This window comes from Engystomops pustulosus, chromosome 4, assembly GCF_040894005.1.
Source record: "Engystomops pustulosus chromosome 4, aEngPut4.maternal, whole genome shotgun sequence".
In the NCBI taxonomy this organism is placed as follows: Eukaryota; Metazoa; Chordata; class Amphibia; order Anura; family Leptodactylidae; genus Engystomops; species Engystomops pustulosus.
In genome coordinates, this window is record NC_092414.1 from 197528975 (window position 1) to 197549452 (window position 20478).

The window sequence follows — 20478 nt, forward strand, 5'->3', positions numbered from 1 at the left end:
ATGATAAGAGATTTAAAATAGCGACAGAAAGTCCATTTACACTGCAAAGGTGGCATGTGGTATAGATCTCGTGTGGTAAACATCTCGTGTGGTATACATCTCGTGTGGTATACATCTTGTGTGGTATACATCTCGTGTGGTATACATCTCGTGTGGTATACATCTCGTGTGGTATACATCTCGTGTGGCTTAGATCTCATGTGGTATACATCTCAAAATGTAGCGCCTTAAGTAAATATTTCTATTGTGCCATCATATTCTGCAGCACTGTACAGATCACGTGGTACCTATACAGACAAAATAAGACATTACAGAGCAATTACAGCAATAATCAGATGACATAATGGAAGCCTGTGCTCCTTCCACATGGCCCTGTACTTTTCTTGTAAGTTCCTATACTATGGGGCTTATTTACTAAGGTCCCGCGGCCGCATTTCTGTCGAGTTTTCCAATGTTTTCAGGGGTCACACAGGGGATTGAATCGGACGCACGGCGCCAGCTTTCACGCGACACAAATCGGGGGCGCAACGACGGACGATCCGACGGATTTGGACAACGTGCAGGGTTTAACATGTCAAATTGTGTAGCAAGACAAGCACTTACATGCACCGGGAAGAAGAAGGTGAACTCCAGCGGACCTTAGCGGGGAAGCGACACATGCAGGATATCGGGCGGACAATCTTGGTGGATCGCGCCTTGGGGATCGGGACAGGACCGGGTAAATAAATGTGTCCCAATGGGTCAAGTTTTACATTGTGGTTGTCTATTTTGTTCTTTTAGGGAAAAGACGAACGGTGCCATACTACAGCTCCTCTCCCTCTCTATAAGAGCCAGGCCAGTCTGTACCAGTGGCTGCCATACTAGCAGACCCGAGCCCCTCTTATGTTACATGGTTTGACGTGAATATGAAGCCACCGTGATGTACATGCAAGTCCCTGGTATTATGTGTGCATTACTTCAGCTCAGGAAACTGTCTGTGACTGACTCTGTCATTCTGACCCGTAGAACAAAGGGAACCGCACACATCAAGAGTAGTGGGGCTCAATGTAGGATTTTCAATCCAGTTTCATCAATTCAGAAAACATGGCACACAAAATATTTCTCTGAAGGCACATTAGGTTCATTACAATTGTAGTAAAAATGGAGAAATTGCTGCTGCCTTGGGTTGCCCCCCCTCCGGTTGGGACTACGGGCTGGTCCCAAATGGTCTTCCTATACTTTCAGAAGAGCTAAAAGATCGATCAAGAAGAAGGGAAAACTATTTAGTATGGTTTATCACCCTCAGAGATAAAACAGTTCTTTGTTGTGGGGAAGGGGAGGGGGGCTCTTGAGGGTCAGTGCACCTGATTTATTTGTACTTTGTTTTGTTCTTGTTTAAAAATCCTAATAAAAATAAATATATACATATATATATATATATATATATATAAATAAATAAATAGATGACATTTCATAGATTGTTGTCATCATTTTACTACAGACAGTGACATGGTCAGAACATAGTTTGTACAGGATAAGCCGGTGTAGTCCGGGCTCAGCTCTCTGCAGCTCTGGGTGCAAACAGAAAAGCAGATGTGTCTGGTAGAAACCTACATGACTAGTGCTGAGAGGTAACATCAACTAGCAAAATAGGAAATCACTCAAGTACACAAACTAAAATCCCCAAAATGAGAGAAAATTGCCCACATTTATCAAAATTAGTGCAGTCTGTTTGTGGCGTGGGCACACCCGTGACGCTCTCCGCGGCACCCTGCTTCCTGGCTGGCTTTCGCGCGCCAGCTCTTGATGATTTAAAGGACGAGTGCATCGGGTTTATTCTTAAACCGGCAGCTTCTATTACTCCTCAGCCGGACCTTTGAGTCAAAGGCCTTAGAGAAAGCTTCCATTGTGTTTCCTGTTCCTGTTCCCGTCTCCATTCCTGATCCTGCATCGATCTCCTGTTGTGATCCCGGACTTGACCTCCGACCTTGCATCTCTGCCCGCTGAGTTTGTACTTCTACCTTGGCTGCCACCGTGGGCTAGTCGCACCTGTGGAATGACCTGGTGGCACCATGCCGCAGCAAGCCAATCCTGCTTTGCGGCGGGCTCTGGTGAAGACTGGGTGCCACTTAGATTCTGGTCATCTCCCGTGGTGGTCCAAGGGGTTCACTGACCCCGAGCCCTGACATGGATCCTCCATTCCCCAAGAAGCCTAATTTTATTGATTTATTTTTATTTTAGGGGGGTATTTTTGATATACACTGGCGCAAAGATGTAGATGGGTTGGACAAAGTGCTTAAATAAGCAAAAATAAGAGAAAGGAAAAAACCTTCGCTGGTAAGGACAGTGTGCCTCTCCACTGCTACAAACACTACTTAAGTAAAAAACAAGGATACCTGCGCTGGCTATAAAATTAGGACTATTAGGTTCGGATAAACGCTATACCACTAACGGATCTACAATGATTTAAACATCAGTGTGCACGATGCACTAACCTGTAAGTGGCACCCCTCATGTGTGGGAAGTTTGATTCCTTCCGTTTAGTGAGGTTTTGTCCCGTAGGTCTCGTAAATCTCATGTAGAGCAATAATCTTTTCGTGAGGTGTATTTCACTTCAGATAGCGTTTCCAAGCCAAGTAGTAATCCACAAAATGCAGATCAGCACGCGAGCCCCGGCCGGTGGCTTCGCTGTATCTGACTAACAAGGTACCTGTGACGTCACCCTAGGTACGGTCCGTCTGGTGAGACAAAAGGGTTTTCCACCGACGCGTTGTCGAGAGCTCCGGCTCTCTTCCTCAGGGTTGAATTCCTAATCTCACTGATGCGGGTAGTCTTATAGGTACGGTGCCATTATTAGGGAGAGAGCTGATCAAGTTCTTGTGGTTGGTCTGGACAAATAGTTTCGTTCTGTTTAGTTTTAAAATGCATCTTTTTATAATTCTGTTGTATCGCTATACCCAGATAAGGTGCCATTCTCAAAACATTTTTATTAATTTATAAAAAAATATATATATTTATTGTTAAAAACATAATATTAAAAAATCATTGTTTCCACCACTGTTTTAATTAATTGTCTTCCTAAAAAAGTACACACATATATACATATATATATATATACATAGTCATAAACTATAATATAAAAATGTGTATAAAAATAAAAAGTATATATATATCAGTATATTTCAATTGGGCAGTGGGTACCAGTGTAAATCTTCCACTTAAAATGCAAATAATTCGATCTCGCTGTTCAAACCATTAGGGATTAGCGTATCTAGCTCGAATATCCATCGGCTTTCTGCCTTTGACATACATTTAATATAATTGCCCCCTCTCCAGTTCTTTTTCACTTGTTCAATGCCAAATATTACACTTCCTTCGACTATGTATATATATATATATATATATATATATATATATCTATATATATATATATAGATATATATATATATATATATATATATGTGTATATATATATATATATGTATATATGTGTATACTTTTTTAGGAAGACAATTAATTAAAACAGTGATTTTTTAATATTATGTTTTTAACAATAAATATATATATTTTTTTATAAATTAATAAAAATGTTTTGAGAATGGCACCTTATCTGGGTATAGCGATACAACAGAATTATAAAAAGATGCATTTTAAAACTAAACAGAACGAAACTATTTGTCCAGACCAACCACAAGAACTTGATCAGCTCTCTCCCTAATAATGGCACCGTACCTATAAGACTACCCGCATCAGTGAGATTAGGAATTCAACCCTGAGGAAGAGAGCCGGAGCTCTCGACAACGCATCGGTGGAAAACCCTTTTGTCTCACCAGACGGACCGTACCTAGGGTGACGTCACAGGTACCTTGTTAGTCAGATACAGCGAAGCCACCGGCCGGGGCTCGCGTGCTGATCTGCATTTTGTGGATTACTACTTGGCTTGGAAACGCTATCTGAAGTGAAATACACCTCACGAAAAGATTATTGCTCTACATGAGATTTACGAGACCTACGGGACAAAACCTCACTAAACGGAAGGAATCAAACTTCCCACACATGAGGGGTGCCACTTACAGGTTAGTGCATCGTGCACACTGATGTTTAAATCATTGTAGATCCGTTAGTGGTATAGCGTTTATCCGAACCTAATAGTCCTAATTTTATAGCCAGCGCAGGTATCCTTGTTTTTTTAATTTTTATTTTACCTTATGTAGGAAGTGACTTCCAGACTTGTAGGGGCTATAATATTCATACAGCCCAGGGTCCATAGCAGTTTTCATCTGCCCCCATTCCCAGCAATCTATTATCCTGGAGAAAAATACATGTTTTATCTTAACCCCTTACCGGGTTAAAAGTAGTACGGCGCGCGTTGGGTGCAGGTACATAGCCAGTAAGTCTTTGCTGCATATTGCAGCAAATGCTTACCGGTAACACCCGCGATCCTTGCTAGCACTGATCGCGGATGTTATCTCGTCGATCACTGCTGGGAAAGCTGCCGAAGATCGTTGCTCTTCGTGACGTCATCATGGAGCTGTGATCCATTGCCATGATAGTCTTGAGTCTTCCGAAGACCTAAGGTTGTCTAGTTTTAACCCATTCATTACAATGTGCTAATTGCACATTGTAATGTATAAGGATGAAAATCCCCATATACTGCCATACTGTATTATGGCAGTCTATGGTAGGATCGATCAGGCAACCTAGGGTTAAAGTACCCTAGGGAGTCTGAAAAATAGTAAAAATGAAAAAAGTACAAAAAAAAATTAAATTAAAAAAGCTAAAAATCACCCCTTTTCCAAAAACTCATATAAATATAAATAAACAGTAAAAATCATAAACAAGTTAGGTATTGCGGATCAAAATATAACGGTTTTTCACTACGTTTAACCCCATAACGGAAAATAGCACCCAAATTGGCACTTTTTTGCCATTTTGAAAAACATATAAAATTCAATAAAAAGCGATCTAAAGGTCGTACAGTCCTAACAATGATAGCACTGAAAACGTCATCAAATTTTGCAAAAAATTACTTTGCCCACAGCTCCATACACCAAAGTGTCAAAAAGTTATTAGAATAAAGTTGACATGTTAATTTGGGGCGCACAGTGAAAGCCGCAAAATCCAACCCCACAAGAAAACTAAATTAAATGAATGCGATGTTATGTCAGGGCATTAATTTTGGGGATTATTTCAGAATTATTGCTACTTTTCCAGGGGGTTCTGCTGGAGGCTGGGATTTGGTTAGGGATGCGTCAGCACTAGAGATACTAGTATACTGCTCAGTCGAATGTTAGCATGCTCGGACCGGCTCGTTGCTCGGACGAGTATCTCGCCGGCTCGAGATCGAGCATTAAATTAATAAAAGACAGTGAAGAACAGTGTTTACAGTGAAGAATAACACATTACACATGTTTACAGATGTTTTCCTTGTAAGAACACATTGGGGGTCATTTACTAAGGGCCCGATTCGCGTTTTCCCGACGTGTTACCCGAATATTTCCGATTTGCGCCGATTGTACCTGAATTGCCCTGGGATTGTGGCGCACGCGATCTGATTGTGGCGCATCGGCGCCGGCATGCGCGCGACGGAAATCGGGGGGCGTGGCCGAACGAAAACCCGACGTATTCGGAAAAACCGCCGCATTTAAAACCGGAAAAGTGTCGCTTGGGAAGCGCTTACCTTCACTTGGTCCGAGCTGGTGTATTCCGGCGCGTTCAGTTGCTTTCCAGCGCAGCAGCGCCACCTGGTGGACGGCGGAGGAACTACCTTCATAAATCCCGGCCGGACCCGAATCCTGTGCAGAGAACGCGTCGCTGGATCGCGAATGGACCGGGTAAGTAAATCTGCCCCATTGAAAGAACACTATTCTTCACTTTGCAGGTGTTCGCGCGTGTCTTCCGCTAAGTTAGGAGATGTACACGAACATCTGGATGTGAAGAATAGTGTTCTTTCAATGTATTCTGCACTTAAATGCTCCTGTGTTCACTGTTTTCACAGTTTTTATTCTATTCTTCAAATTGCAGGTGTTCGCGCGTGTCTTCCGATAGCACTCGAGCATCGCGAAAAGTTTGTATCGAATAACGAGCACCCGAGCATTTTAGTGCTCGCTCATCTCTAGTCAGCACTCATTACCAATGTTACCAATTAATAACAGTAACCAACCCCACCCCAGAGTTACAACACCACAAAAAAAGACAAAAATTGGGTAGACAAAATATGGATCTAATACTTTACAGATGACATTTTCTCTTTTGAAGCCCAGAAGTGTGTAATGACCTCTCCCTGTCATGAGCTATCACTACAGAATTCTCTCCCCAAATATTTCAGCTCCAAGCAGGATATCAACACACTGCACCCCTAAAAATACCACAGTTACTTACAGTATAAAGTCAAGTGAATAACATAAATTCCACACACTGCCTTCCTAAATATTTTATATTTAAAACAATTGATTTGGACACACCAAAATATGCCAGTGCCTAAGGGTATAAAAGACACTGTGACCAGGCCATGCCCTGTATAGAGCGAGCAGGTTTACTCCAGGCTCAGCTTTGTAGTATATACAAACAAGACGAATACTTACTTAACCCATATCTCTAGTGCTGAGAGATAACATCAGAGCAACAGATACAAAATCACATAAAACAAATCCCACAAATGTGCAAAGTGTACTGTGTATAAATTAAACAAATATAAAAACCAAACAAATCACCTAAACAAATCCACAAATGTGCAAAGTATATATATATATATATATCTAAATAAGATTAAAAAAAAATAAACACAATTATTTGTGCCATGTCCAATAATACGAATCTTTTTGTAAAACATAACAATCTATCTACAACAAATACTCATTGGGGCACATTTACATACAAGGTCACTAGAGTTCACAGGAAGTGCATGGTCCGTGTATAACGCTGGGTGCGCCAATTCACTAAGATTGTGCGCCCAATATCCTGCATGTGCCACTTCGACAGAGTTCCGACAGAGTTCACCATCTTTTTTGTGGTACACCTTTAACAAAGGACGTGCAACACACTTTAAAAGTTAAAACCCGCGCTCAGTCCGAATCAGTCGGATCGGCCGACTTCCCGTCCCCTAAATTGCGTCGCATGGAGACCAGCGCAGCTGCACCACAAAAGGGTCTCGTGCGACACAAATGTAGCGGTGCAAGCCGTTTTAGTCAAGAACATTGGTGGCGAACCTATGGCACGGGTGCCAGAGGTGGCACTCAGAGCCCTCCCTATGAGCACTTGCGCCATCACCCCAGCGCAGAGTTCGCCAGACAGGACTCAAGGATTCTTGGAGTCCCAGGTAGTCCAGAAGGAAGCTACAATGATACTCCAAAATACTTCTCTTTCTTTCTACCGTATTGGTGTCCTCAGGTGCCTAAACAATTTAAACATGTGACAGAGAAGGGGGTAATAAGTTACTGCTTAAATTGTTGCATCAGCACTTTGCAAAAAATATTTGGATTTTGGTCGTAGTTTGGGCACTCGGCATCTAAAAGTTTTGCCATCACTGGTCTAGAAGAACGTGAACAAAAATTAAACAAAGCTCTTAGTAAATGTGCCCCATCTCTATGGTAAAAACCTCTATAATACACATGAGATTCTGACAGGCATCTTCTCCGACCATCTCCCAACTTTGGTTGAGTCGAAATAAGGGAAACAGATGTGCTGCGCATTGTGTAGCCCAAATCTTTTTTGCCCTAAGCCTGGCATTTCCCCACCCCCTACTCACACCCAAAGACTATAATTACACCCTTAATGCCTCCTTACATTGTGGCCACCTCATATTATGCCCAGCTCCCACCTACATTTTATCCCCCAGCTCCCCCTCATATTGTGTCCCCCACTCCCTCTCATATTGTGGCCCCCTCTTATTCTGGCCCCCAGCTTCCTATCACATTGTGGCCCCCTCCTATTGTGCCCCCAGTTTCACATTATATTGTGGCCCCAGCCCTCTTTACCCCCTTCCTTGTTATTGCTTAATTAAAAAATAAATAAATACCAGGTACTTACCTGTTGTGCCTGTTCTTCTGCACCTCCTCCACTTCTTCTCACTAGCTGTTCTTTGCATTATCACTGCATTATCACTCTATTCCTGGCGCTGATAAAGTTCATGTCCTGGGGCATACCTCCCATTGGCTTTGTACAGCAGGACAGAGCCTGAAATATGGGAATGCCTCATTGGACCCAGAATGGTTGGGGGGTATGCGGAATATAGTGAGGATGGAGTAAAAGGAGAACACTGTAACCCTTGCAGCTGCATGTTTCTCTACAGCCTAGGGCAGTGGTGGGGAACCTTTGGCATAGCTGCCAGTGGTGGCACTCAGAGCCCTCTTTTTGAGCACCCAAGCACAGAGTTCCCCACATAGCCCAGGACGTGCCCCGCCAAATGCTTTTGTAAAACAACATTTACTTGGCTACATGGGACCACAGGAGGAGTGAGAAGGTGTGGAGAGAGATTATCATTGGAGAACCTGCTCCAGGCCCAGGGATTCTTCCTGTTCAAGGGACCCTGAATAGAAGCCACAATGATCATCCGTATTTCTCCTCCTCCTTTCTACTGTATTGTTGTCCACAGGATGCCAATACGATTAAAAGCTGTGATGGAGCAGGGGGCAATAAATTACTGCTGAAATTGCCATGTTGGCACTGTGTGAAGAATAATTTTTGGCATTAAATGCCCTAAAGAATGGAGGCAAAAGCACAGCTCCATCCCTTGTATAGTGGCAGGGTCGTGTAACTGCAGCCTGTGAATGTGACCAAAGCAGCTTAATGCATCTAATTAGTCGGGGGTCCGGTAGTGAGACCCTAACAATCTGATATTGGGGACCATTCATTTATGTAGTATATATAGCATAACCCGCAGAGATCAGAGGTCACCAGTAAATAAGGGGCCGGGATTGAGGGTCACGATTCTCCTCCGTTATCACATGGCAGGGCCCACCTGATCACCATGATGTATGATTGTCATATTGTCTCCTCATATCCACAATTAGTCAAGCGCTTTGTCATCCACCTGTTGCTTGTACTTTCCTCTCATTACGTCCCTTAGTAGGGGAGCGGCCGCTACCTCCGGCTGCTTCTGCCTAATTCTGCGATTAATCTGCAGTGATACAGAGCGCTGGCTCCAGGCGGTGTTTACCATCCATGGAGCTATTCATCACCTTCATCATCCTCCTGTGTGAGCTCAGACGGGATTTTACCAGCTCACATCCTGCTCGCACTCCAGCCAGTGTGAGGTGTTCATCATGGAAGGGAGAGGGGGGAGACCTGCTCCCAATATGAAACATAGAATAGAAGACACAACGCCCCCCATTCTTGGGTTTATGATGGTCGAATTGATATATGTGCATAAAACTTCACAGAATTGTCACTTTTTAATTGCACAAAACTTTTTGTTAATTGATTTCTATGCAACGTTCAGGGCAATTTACAGGATAAGCATATGTATGAAGTTCTAAGCATTATATGCCAATTTAGGGGGGGGGGGTGTAGCAGTCCCCCACTCACCCAATTGTAGGTGGCTGTAAGACCCCTTTTATGTCTAAAGAGATATAACCCCTTTAAAGGACATCTACCACCAGGATGAAGGGTTGTAAACCAAGCACACAGACATCTGCTCTTCTTTTAGCTTCTTATGCTCTTGGTTTTACCAAACAAAGGCTTTACCATTATGCAAATGAGTCTGAGAGGCTCTAGGCTCCATTAACACCTATGCAGCCTGGAGCCCAGAGCCCCTTAGGCTCATTTACATAATTTTTAAAGCCTTTTTTTGTAAGGACAAGGCCATAAGAAGCTTAAAGCAGTGCAGATACTCACAGAGGGGGCACACACCAGTATGTCAGTGTACTGGGTTTGCAATCCTTCATCCTGGTGATAGATTTCCTTTAAGTCTGTGAATCCACTGCCCATTCCTCTAACGACAAGGTCCTAAATTGGCCCCTGGTAAAAGTGCCAGGGACTGTATTGTGTGGATATGATGTGGCACCAATACACGTAGTAAAATGTAAGACAACATATTCAGAATTTGGGGTTGTGCATGAAAAAAGCAATGAAATAAATTGTTAATCAATCAGAAGACATCTTACATGTAACCCTGAACCTAGCCCTGCATACTGCCAATAAAATACTGTCAACTCATCACTATAACCTGGACCATGTACAATGTTCTGTATAAAGTAATTACAGTAAATGCAAAGTCTGGCACAAATGTTTAGTTTAGTTTTAAAAGATGTGTATTCTGTATGATAACCAGCAGGGGGCGGCAATGTGCCGTTATTTTTTATCTCTGAGATATTAAAGTTCTGCACAATTATCAATGTCATTATAAATGTTATTTAAACATGAAAAACAACTATTGCAAATACAGTGAAATCCCTCCTGTAGACCACTCTCCTTAACCCCTTCCTGACAATGTCGTTTTAAACTTTTGCGGTTCCATTTTTTGCTCTACTTCTTTAAAAAACATTTTTTTTTATTTTTCCTTGTACAGAACTTTATAAGGGCTTGATTACTGCTTAACAAATTGTACGTCCTTGTATCAGTATTTAATATTCCATGCTGTGTACTGGAAAGCTGGAAAAAAAAAGCTGGACGTTTCGCCAGTCCGGCAAATTGACTCTCTTTCCAAATAGCCATAGCCATGATTGGTAATGGTATCCCCACAGTAACCATTGCAGTCAGTAGGTTCTCAGAGTAGACAATATAATTACAGGGCCCCCACAGTAGCCAATATAGCTAGAAGGGCCCCACTGTTGACAATATAGTAATAATGCCCCCAAAGTAGCCAATAAAGTAACAGGGGAGCCACACTAGCTGATATAGTAACCATGACCCCCACAGTGGTCAATATATTAACTGTGCCCCTACAGTAGACAATTTAATGACAGGGTCCCCATTGTAGATTATATAGTCACAGGGTGCCTACAGTAGCCATATATTAAGTGTGGCCCCAAAGGAGCCAATATAAAAACAGTGCCCCCACAGTATTCAATATAGTAACAGTGCTTCCACAGTAGCTAGTATAGTAATAGTGCCCCCACTTAAGCCAATATATTCACAGGGTCCCTAAAATATTGTAATAGTGCCCCCACAGCAAACATAGTCACAGTGCACAAACACTGGCTTATATAGACACAGTGCCCATAAGGTCATCTATAATCACTGTAGACAATAGTTATAGTTGGGGCTTTGGGCCTCAAGGTGTTCCCCTTTGTCCTGCAAGTGTTTTTAGTTCTGGTTGGACTCTGGTAGGTGTTGGGGGGCGAATGTTACTATTTGCTATTGGCTTGGGTGGTGGTCGACGGGGTACTCACTATGTTGATGTATTAGAGCGTTTAGTTGTGTTTAGAGAATTTTAGGACTTAGGCCTATTTATCTGTTTTTACTATTTTCTTGTGTTGATTTCTTTCTGTTCCTTCCTCTCTCTTGTTTTCTCTCTTCCTCCTCTGCCCTTCCCCATCCTGTCGCTTTGATCTGAATCACACTCTTTGAAACTGGAAAGGGCAGATGTAACAGTTGTCTTTCTTAATTCACAGGACTTGAATGTCCAGGAGAAGAAGTCCTCTCTTCGGCATCTCCTCTGCAAGAACCGTGTAGCCTTAAGACAGGAAACCCACTTCTGAGAATTCCGAAAATGACGGATGTTCACTTCCCAGATGCCTACAGTCCTCCACCTGCATCTAAGGGGTTTTCAATCTCTTTCTTGATTTGTAGATCTGTACTTTGGACCGAGACGTGGTTAGAAACCAACTAATGAAGGATAAGCTGACTGGCATACTGACTACCTTAGTCACATTATATATTCCCAACTCTGGGCAGGTTGCCTTTCTCTTATGGGCCCTAGCAGAGGAGGGCACCCTAGTGCTAGGGAGCAACATGATTATTTACATAGACTTTGCAGTAAAACGTTCAGCAACTTACCTCTTGCATATTGTAGATTGGCGTAGATATAACAGGCTTCCCTTTCAGTCATGTTAGCATGCTTGCACTGGTAGTGTCTGTGATTCCCAAAACTAACCACACTAACCCTACCACTGGCCCAACTTTGGCTGGTTCTAGAAAGGTCTACCCTAGACCAGACATTCCCCCTGGAGTCCCATCCTGGGGAACACTAAATTTGCTAAAAGATTGGCTGAGTGGACTAACGGACTGTTGGTCACTGTTGTGACTGGGCCTGTAATATACCAAGGGCCCACAAGTCTCAACACTGAGATTTCATTTTTTTTGTTTGGTAGTTTAAATACTGTAAATCCTTCCCCCTTTCTGCGCTGAGATTCATGATACACAGGTTGCCAGACATGTCCCTCCCCACTATCATCATTAGCTTTTTAACACCAAACAAAAGTCTAGTAAGTCTATATGGAGCTATGGAGAACAATGCAGCTGGTCCATGTCTTATAGTAGTATGGTATATATTACTTCATTGTCAGCCCAGAGAATATAGCTGGACAATAATCACTTAAATTTGTTTGACTTGTGAAATCACCATTGACGCCACCCGAGCTCCCACTGCAATAAGCGTAACATCTCTCACAGGAAGCCAATAGGTTGCCATGGCAGCTTGGGGCCTATCATTTGGTGCCATTTTAGTAATTATATGAGGTACCTTTTGATCAGCCGCCATTTTACACAGTTTACACCCCCTCCATCTTGAGTAAAACTGATTCTGGCTGCCACCAGGGAAATGTGAATATGACATAGTGGCCATTGATGTGCAGGTCCCTCTTGTGCCTTATAGAGGTCACAGTATCCATGATATCACTCGGTGACGGCAGCGTCTTATCAGCGCACAGTCTGTTTTCGCAGTCATTCACCCGCTGCCAGAGATTACGCTTTATGCCAATTTCCTGCCCCATTTATTAGTGTTTGCTGGAGTTATTATAACCGGAGCTCAGTGTCCTCGTAACATCTGTACTCATAAAGATGTCCAATATATTCTCCCGCCGTATCTCCACATCTCTAGAATACACCAATATATCCTGGTGACACTTCCTAATTAATCCCCTAAGACCGAGACACGGCAGACCCCACACCTAATGGTCCTTTAGAACTGAGAGCAGCTAGTAATAGGGGTTAGTCCAGAGGTTTATAACACAAAGTTCACCCTAGAAATGGCCGTATTGGAGATGCACACTTCCTGTGTTATTTGCAGCAGAGTGTGTTTGCTTTATGGCAGATAAAACAATGGGAGTCAATTGTTAGAGAGACTATTACAGTCTTAAAGGAAATCTACCATGAAAATCGATCATGATAAACTGTGACTGTAATCTTCTTATATTGGTTATCCATGGCTTTCTTGGATTTCTTCCTTCTAAAATCAACTTTTTAATTATGCTAATGAGCCTGAAGTGCTCTTGTGGGAGGGGGTTACCAGAGCCCCTATATGCAGCAGCTTAACAGGCTGTTATACTGTGCACAAGCACATCTCCCCGTCCCACTGTGTGTTGACACTTTCTCTGGGTGTGGTGCTGAGGGAGCAGGGGGAGTGTGAGACAGTGTAACAGCCAGTGAAACTACAGTATGAAGAGGTCCCAGGAGCCATGCTCAGGCTCATTCACATAAATTCAGAAGTTGATTTTAGAAGGGAGGAGGCCATGGATAACAAATATAAGAAGATTACCACAGTCACATTGCCTGTATCTATGAGTAAGCAGCCGCTGCATCCTGTTTTAGCCTAATTCGACAGCTGTTGCCGAATTAAATTTTAATAAATTATGCTAATTAGTTTTCGATGCTACTGGTGGCATGTAGTAGCCTCATATGGCGCCGGGGCCAAACGCTACCCCACACCCCCAGTAGCCATTTCATACCCACCTCTATCTTGTCTTGTCTATCTAATTCCGTTCCTAACCTGACTGCTGTGGACCATTACCCCCACAATAAAAGACACAAAAACTTTTTTATCTTTGAATGTTTATTGGACCAAACATCACAATATGATCTCACAATAGACGGAAGATGGTCCTTTCAGTTCAAAAAGTCAATCCACATAATATCCAAAAATTAAGAATTGCTTACCGCCACCTGCCACCACCGGCTCAGTGGCACCAATAGCCACATCAGAGGACTCCACTTGGCACTTGGCATTGCAAAAGAGGGAAAAGGGGTAGAGGGTTGGGATATTAAAGATAAAAATGGTAAAGTGAGCATTTACAAAATTGTACTAGTACCCAACGCCAAGGATCCTTTGTGCCCATTTGCTGGGAATCAGACAAATTGAGAAGATGGCTCCGTGGCTCCGGTTTGCCTTTTGCCTTGCTTGTATACATCTGTATTGTGTTTATTGCAAATAAATCCAAAAATTTCATATAATCAGGAGCCTAGGAGGGGCAGGAACCCATAGTAGACTTCTAAATGGGGACATATACATATACATATTTGTATACTCACACATTTATACACTTATGCGTACACATTTATGCACTGATATATACATTTATACACTTACACATTTCTGTCCCAGTAGCTTCTGACCACATGGGGGAAGTACACGGCAGGAATTAGAGATCCTAGTCCTGTCATTCTGCTATCCCCTCCCTCTCACCCAAAATTTCTTATCTGAGCTGCTGATTCATGCTGTATACTGTGGAAGATGTGCACTGTTATATACAATGTGCAGCATAATGGGGTACATTTAATAAGGTTGGTGACACACATGGCTTTTTTAGGCCGTTTTTGGGCCGTTTTCAGATCGTAAAAAAAGATTTTTAAAAACGCATGCGGTTTTTGAAAACGCATGCGTTTTTGCCCAGTTTGAATTAAGATAATTGGTCAAACCTGTCAAAAACACGTTTGACGCATGCGTATTTTACTATCTGAAAACTAAAAACGGCCCAAAAACGGCCTAAAAACGCCATGTGTGTCACCACCCTAAGGGTCCGAACACCGCATTTTTGTTACCGTTTACCGTTTTGCCCTGAATTTCCCCGGGCGTACGAGATCGCATTATGGCGCATCAGCGCCGGCTTGCATGCGACACAAATCGGGGGGCGTGGACGTCGGACAACCGGACTGATTAAGACAAACCGTGGAATTTTAAAACCAAATTGTGTCGATAGATCAGCACTCACATGCACCGGGAAGAAGAAGGTGAACTCCGGCGGACACATGCAGGAAATTGGACGCATGATCTTAGTGAATCCTCGTCGGACATTCCCGATCGGCGGCGTCAACGGGACGGGTAAGTTAATGTGCCCCAATATGTATATAATGGTGTACATCCTCCATTCTATAGTGTGTCAGCTCGGATGCCGTGGCCCCCTGGCACTGTGGGCCCCATAGCAGCTGCTATGGCTGTCGTTAAACCCCTGCACATAGTTTTCTGTAGAGCATGGGACATAGGCTCCAATTAGCTTTTTCCAATGACGATGCAAACTAGTCCAAAGGCAAAAGAGGGACAGTTTGGGAGTCCAGGCATCTAATGACGTCCCCCCATTGTGTGACATAAGCCAGACTCCTTACATCTGTCCATATGGAGACTTCCTTTCCTATTGTCACCCTCAGGCACAAAAAACCAAGCACGTCACCCTGTCCCAGGGAATGGTAAGGAAAAGCAAACACAGTGCTGAGTGACTCACATCCCCCTATCTATCTCTCTCCTCTCTCTCAGATGGAGGTGATAACCAGTGACAGAGAGCAGGCTAGACGGTGCCTTATTAACCCCCTATTCCCATGACGCAGGCGCTGGCTGCAGGGCAAAAATCCAAGTAGCCATTGGATGGAGTCTCTGATCTGGACTGACACCAGACACAGACCAGCATCTCCCCAGCAATAGGACGTAACCTCACAAGGTGCTCACAAGGTAAGATCACATCTTATGGCTCTGCTATAGTCCGGGAAGTGCTCACAGTAGCATCTATAAGATGATAGGGGTAGTAGTACTTGTAGTACATAGGCACGACAACTGATTTTTCCATTAAATTAAAAAAAAAGTTAAGAGCGGATAATTTCATTGTGGAGATGTAGCAGAGCTGAATTTACTTTAGCTGAATACAGTTCACTATGTAGTTATACTTGTAATAACAAGCTCAGCCCTGCTACATCTATAGTCATTTGTATCATAATAATAATAATCTTTATTTATATAGCGCCATCATATTCCGTAGCGCTTTACAAATCATAGGGGCAATAGCCTTTACCTCTTTTATAGATGTACAATAGATAGTAGTATGCACAACTTTACTTTATTATGTTATTGCATATTAGATGCAGCAGTGATGAGTTTGTCATGCTACAATATTTGCACATTGGATGTTTGAATAAGCAGAAGGTTTTTCTGTCCTCCCATTTTTGTATGTATCTTTTAAATAATTGAGCCTTTTGGTGATGTTACCTTATTCACATATTAGCAGGGGTGTGCGTCCGCTTATCCAGCCCAGTCTGATCCTAATGTGTCCTTTGGGATAAGCGGTGCCATAGGTGTCACATATAATGCATATTTGGCTGGAGGGGACACAGTAGGGCTGGGCTGATCCAAAATATACCTTTTTAAACCTTGGTCTATGTGACATGAATAAAGTTATGATGAAGATTTTATTGTGGGATACATTATATTTGAGGTATTTTATGGGATTTTTTTGGGAGGGATAGCACAATATAGGAACAATATAGCAAAAATAGATGTAGTTGAGGTAAGTTTGTCACTTGGTTCCATTCTGTGATATCTGTTACACAGGACTATGGACTCCATCTATTCATAATGAATATAATACAATACAATACAATTTATAACCAATGCCAAGAGGTTTAGTACATGACAAACCACAGCTCTGCTACATATATCAGTCAAACAGGCGCAGCAAAAGTAACCGCAATCTCAGTTATAATGGGACATAAGGATCATCTGTACATTAGTTATCAGTCTGTTACCTCTTTCTCTGATTTACATAAATGAAGGAAATCAAAATATGAATTAAAATCTCCTGCCTATACATTGTATGTTATCAATATGTACAGGGACAGACGGAGGGGAGCTTAGCTGCAGAATCTGACTACATAGCTTGTCCTTGTAGTCTGTTTCCATGGAAGCACATTCCATTTGTATAGGAGCTGTATATACAAAAAAAAACTATAATTTTTTGTTTTATGAAGACTATGGGGCAGATTTATCAAGTGTCTGAAAGTCAGAATATTTCCAGTTGCCCATGGCAACCAATTACAGCTCAGCTTTCATTTTACCAGTGCTCATGAATATGTTAAAGGGAAGCTGTGATTGGTTGCCATGGGCAACTGGAAATATTCTGACTTTTAGACACTTGATAAATCTGCCCCTAAATGTATTTGAACAAACTAATTACAGGCATTATTATGTTTATAAATGATGCAGAATTATTAGTTAAAGGGGCGGGGTCCTTTGCTGATGGTGACTTATCCTCAGACTCCTCAAAGTGATGGAGTAACAACCCAGCACCAATCAGCTGAAGCAGACACCCTCTATAATGGTAGAAGCTATACAGGGGACAGAGCCAGAGGCAACAGACTCTGTCCCCTTACACTTGACTGAATTTTTTTGTATTATCCAAAAAGAAGGTGTACTGCTTCTGTTTAGCAATGGGCAATAATATGGACAAGGAAAGGACAGACATGGGCAGTAAGCTGTAAAGCGAGATCCAACCAGTTGTCCCTATCTACTTTCCAATCCTACCCTAGATGATAGGTGACAACTTGTCAACATTTCCCACCTGCAAAAAAGTGGAAACAAATTTTAAAAAATAATAAAACGTAGGACAAACAAGCACAGAAAAATGGTCGTAGAAATACAGGTCGAAACCAAGGGGACAATGCAGTACAGAAAGAAGAGACACATGGATGGACAGAAGACTAGCAAAAGTCAGAAGACCAAAAATACGGAAGCCTGCAAGCTCTAAAGGAGACTTACAACAAACACTGGGAAGTAGGTCAACAATCCTATTGTAAGAATCAGAGTCCCAAGCTAAAGAGTGATTGGATCGGTACCCAAACTAGCAGGGGATGAATGTGAGTGGAAGAAGCATCTGTCCATTGCACCATCTGCAGCCCAGAACATAGTCAGCAGGAGACAGATGGGTGTGGTGTAAATCAAGTAAGACAGCCAGGAGTGAAATAAGGCAGTGTTCAGATTAGTGCAGGACAGAAAGCAAAGTAAATACAAACTCACAGTCGGTAGGGCATTCTCTGACATACTTTATGGACAGATGATGGCTTTGAAGCCCGAACGGGTTCAGATGTTACAGAGGGTTTCTTCTTTGGACTGCTGGCCACTGTTCCATATAACAATTAACCATTTCTTCTCTGTCTTTTTGAAGGGTGTTCCTCCCCGGCGCCATGATGGATTGTGGGCCATGCAGGTGGCTGAATGAGAAGAGGGGCTCCAGGGAGGTGGTCCTTGTGGTGGTTTCTGTAGCCCTTCTCCTGGATAATATGCTTTTCACAGTGGTTGGTATGTCTGTCTTTAGAGATGTTTCTCACAATCCGGATAGTCATCGAAAAAGTGTTTTGTTATCCTTTTTTATTTTTTACCCTATCTTTTCATGGTTGGTGCCAGATCCTACATGTTTCTTGTTCGGCATTGAGGACTATAGGGTGCTATAGGAATCTGGTATAGTAGAAGGGATTGGAGGACCCTGAAGGAAAAGCATGCAGGGAAGGAGGAAAAACTTGAAAGTCTTATAATAGAAGTATGTAAGGACATCAGTAATTTACCATGAGGCAATACTTCCTTTAGCTCCTCCATGGTAATCGGGTAAAGACTGCTTCTGAAATGAGTTTTGGGTGGTGACATGAATCTAGTGAAGTGGTGCCACTAAAAAGTTGATCTTGTCCTGCAAAAAGCAAACCCTCATACATCAATGTCAATGTAAAATTGACAAGTTAGAGCTCAAAAAATGAAAAACACTGCAGATGAGTGTTATTCTAGATTATATTAGTTAAGGGATGACATCCAGTATAGCCATAAGAAGAAGTAGATTTTCTCCTGAGGAGGCCCCCAAGGCTTATTGGGGGGGCCTTCGTATTATAAATGTCACATCATAGATAGGTTGGTATTCTTTTGGATTTAGGATCCAGGAGCTTTGAGATAAGCCAATTTACATCTACATATCGATTACACAAGTTTTATCCACATATTAAGAACAAATTAATATACCTCTCTATCTAGTTCCCATCATTCCGAGTTTCCTCTACGAGAAAGAACACAAGAATGAGAACACATCCGTGGTCCGGATTTCTCCTGATCCCAAGTCCTCATTTGCCTCCATACACTCTTTATATGACAACTCCACATTCTTAAGTGGCCATTCACCTCACCATGGGATCATCAACCAGACCCTCGAAGCCCCAACTAATGACAGCTGCAACAAGGAAACCAGTGTCCTGCAAGAAGAGAATGTCCAAGTTGGTCTTCTCTTTGCCTCCAAAGCAATATTACAACTTCTGGTCAACCCCATAGTAGGACTCATCACCAACAGGTAAATGGTATTATAGGGCTGGGGTTACTACAAGATTCAGAGCGCTCTTCGATAATCTGTCTTCTTGGCCACTCACAACTCTTTTTGTTTTGACTCTCTTCTTGTTCTCCTAGGGTGGGATATGATATGCCAATGTTCTGTGGATTCATCATACTATTCCTGTCTACCATAAGTGAGTTATGCATTCAACTATTATCAACACTCTACAAAAGGAAACTATAAATATGTATGCATTTATAAAACACCAATACAGGTCTAGTGTTACCTTTCAGACTCCTTGACTTAAGCTACAGCATTTTTGTCATAGATCATCCAATGTAGAGACCAGTTACAAGGAACTATTTAGCCCTGATGGACCTGGAATGGAGGGGGTAGCAAGCCCTAGTGCCCCCACCCTCATAAGGGGGCCCCCACCAGCTGTGTGGTATTGTAGGGGTTACATTCAGTGGTCGCCTCTAACAGATTTTGTGCCCAGTGCATCCACCTACCTTAATTCAGGCCTGGTGGAATGTATTGATTTCATTGGGAACTGCAATGCACCGTCTCACCTGTGGAGGTGCTGTAGGGAAACTAAGCACTTGTTGCTGGAATCCTTGAGATCTCAGCAGTGATCAGCTTATTTTTCCTCTTTAAAAACGAGATTGTCCAAATCTCAAAGAAATATTATGGCACGACATGTGCCAGATTTAGCATGCAAAGTCTGACAAAGATGTGTCTCACTCTCTATGTTTAAGGTGCAACAAAAAAAAAATGTGGTGCACTCTGTCGCGGCAGTGCAGGGGGCGCCAGATTCATGAAGAAAGGGCCGTAGAAATCCTGAATCTGGTGCCTGCTGCACACTACACAAGCAACTGCACATAGTACACAATACACTGTTCTTAGTAAATGTGCCCCTTTAGGTTGACTGACGGAAATGCTTTCTAGCTATGACTTAAAAGATGTATAAATGACTATAAATGACACAATCAAGACAGCTCCCTACTACAGGAGAAAAGCTCCTTATCAATGATAGAAAAGGAAGATGTCCAAGGCTGCCGAT

General features: G+C 42.5%; 1 protein-coding gene across 1 annotated transcript in view; it reads left to right on the top strand.

Moving 5' to 3' along the window:
- The first annotated feature begins 3872 nt into the window (after positions 1-3872).
- Positions 3873-20478, top strand: part of SLC18A1 (solute carrier family 18 member A1) — a 33984-nt gene continuing 17378 nt past the window's right edge. Inside the window, exons 1-6 of the mRNA XM_072149382.1 lie at positions 3873-4055; positions 11532-11682; positions 15605-15796; positions 18279-18412; positions 19130-19439; positions 19553-19611. Coding sequence (XP_072005483.1) covers positions 18298-18412; positions 19130-19439; positions 19553-19611 — 484 coding nt within the window. The 5' untranslated portion in view covers positions 3873-4055; positions 11532-11682; positions 15605-15796; positions 18279-18297. The remainder of the gene's footprint in view (positions 4056-11531; positions 11683-15604; positions 15797-18278; positions 18413-19129; positions 19440-19552; positions 19612-20478) is intronic.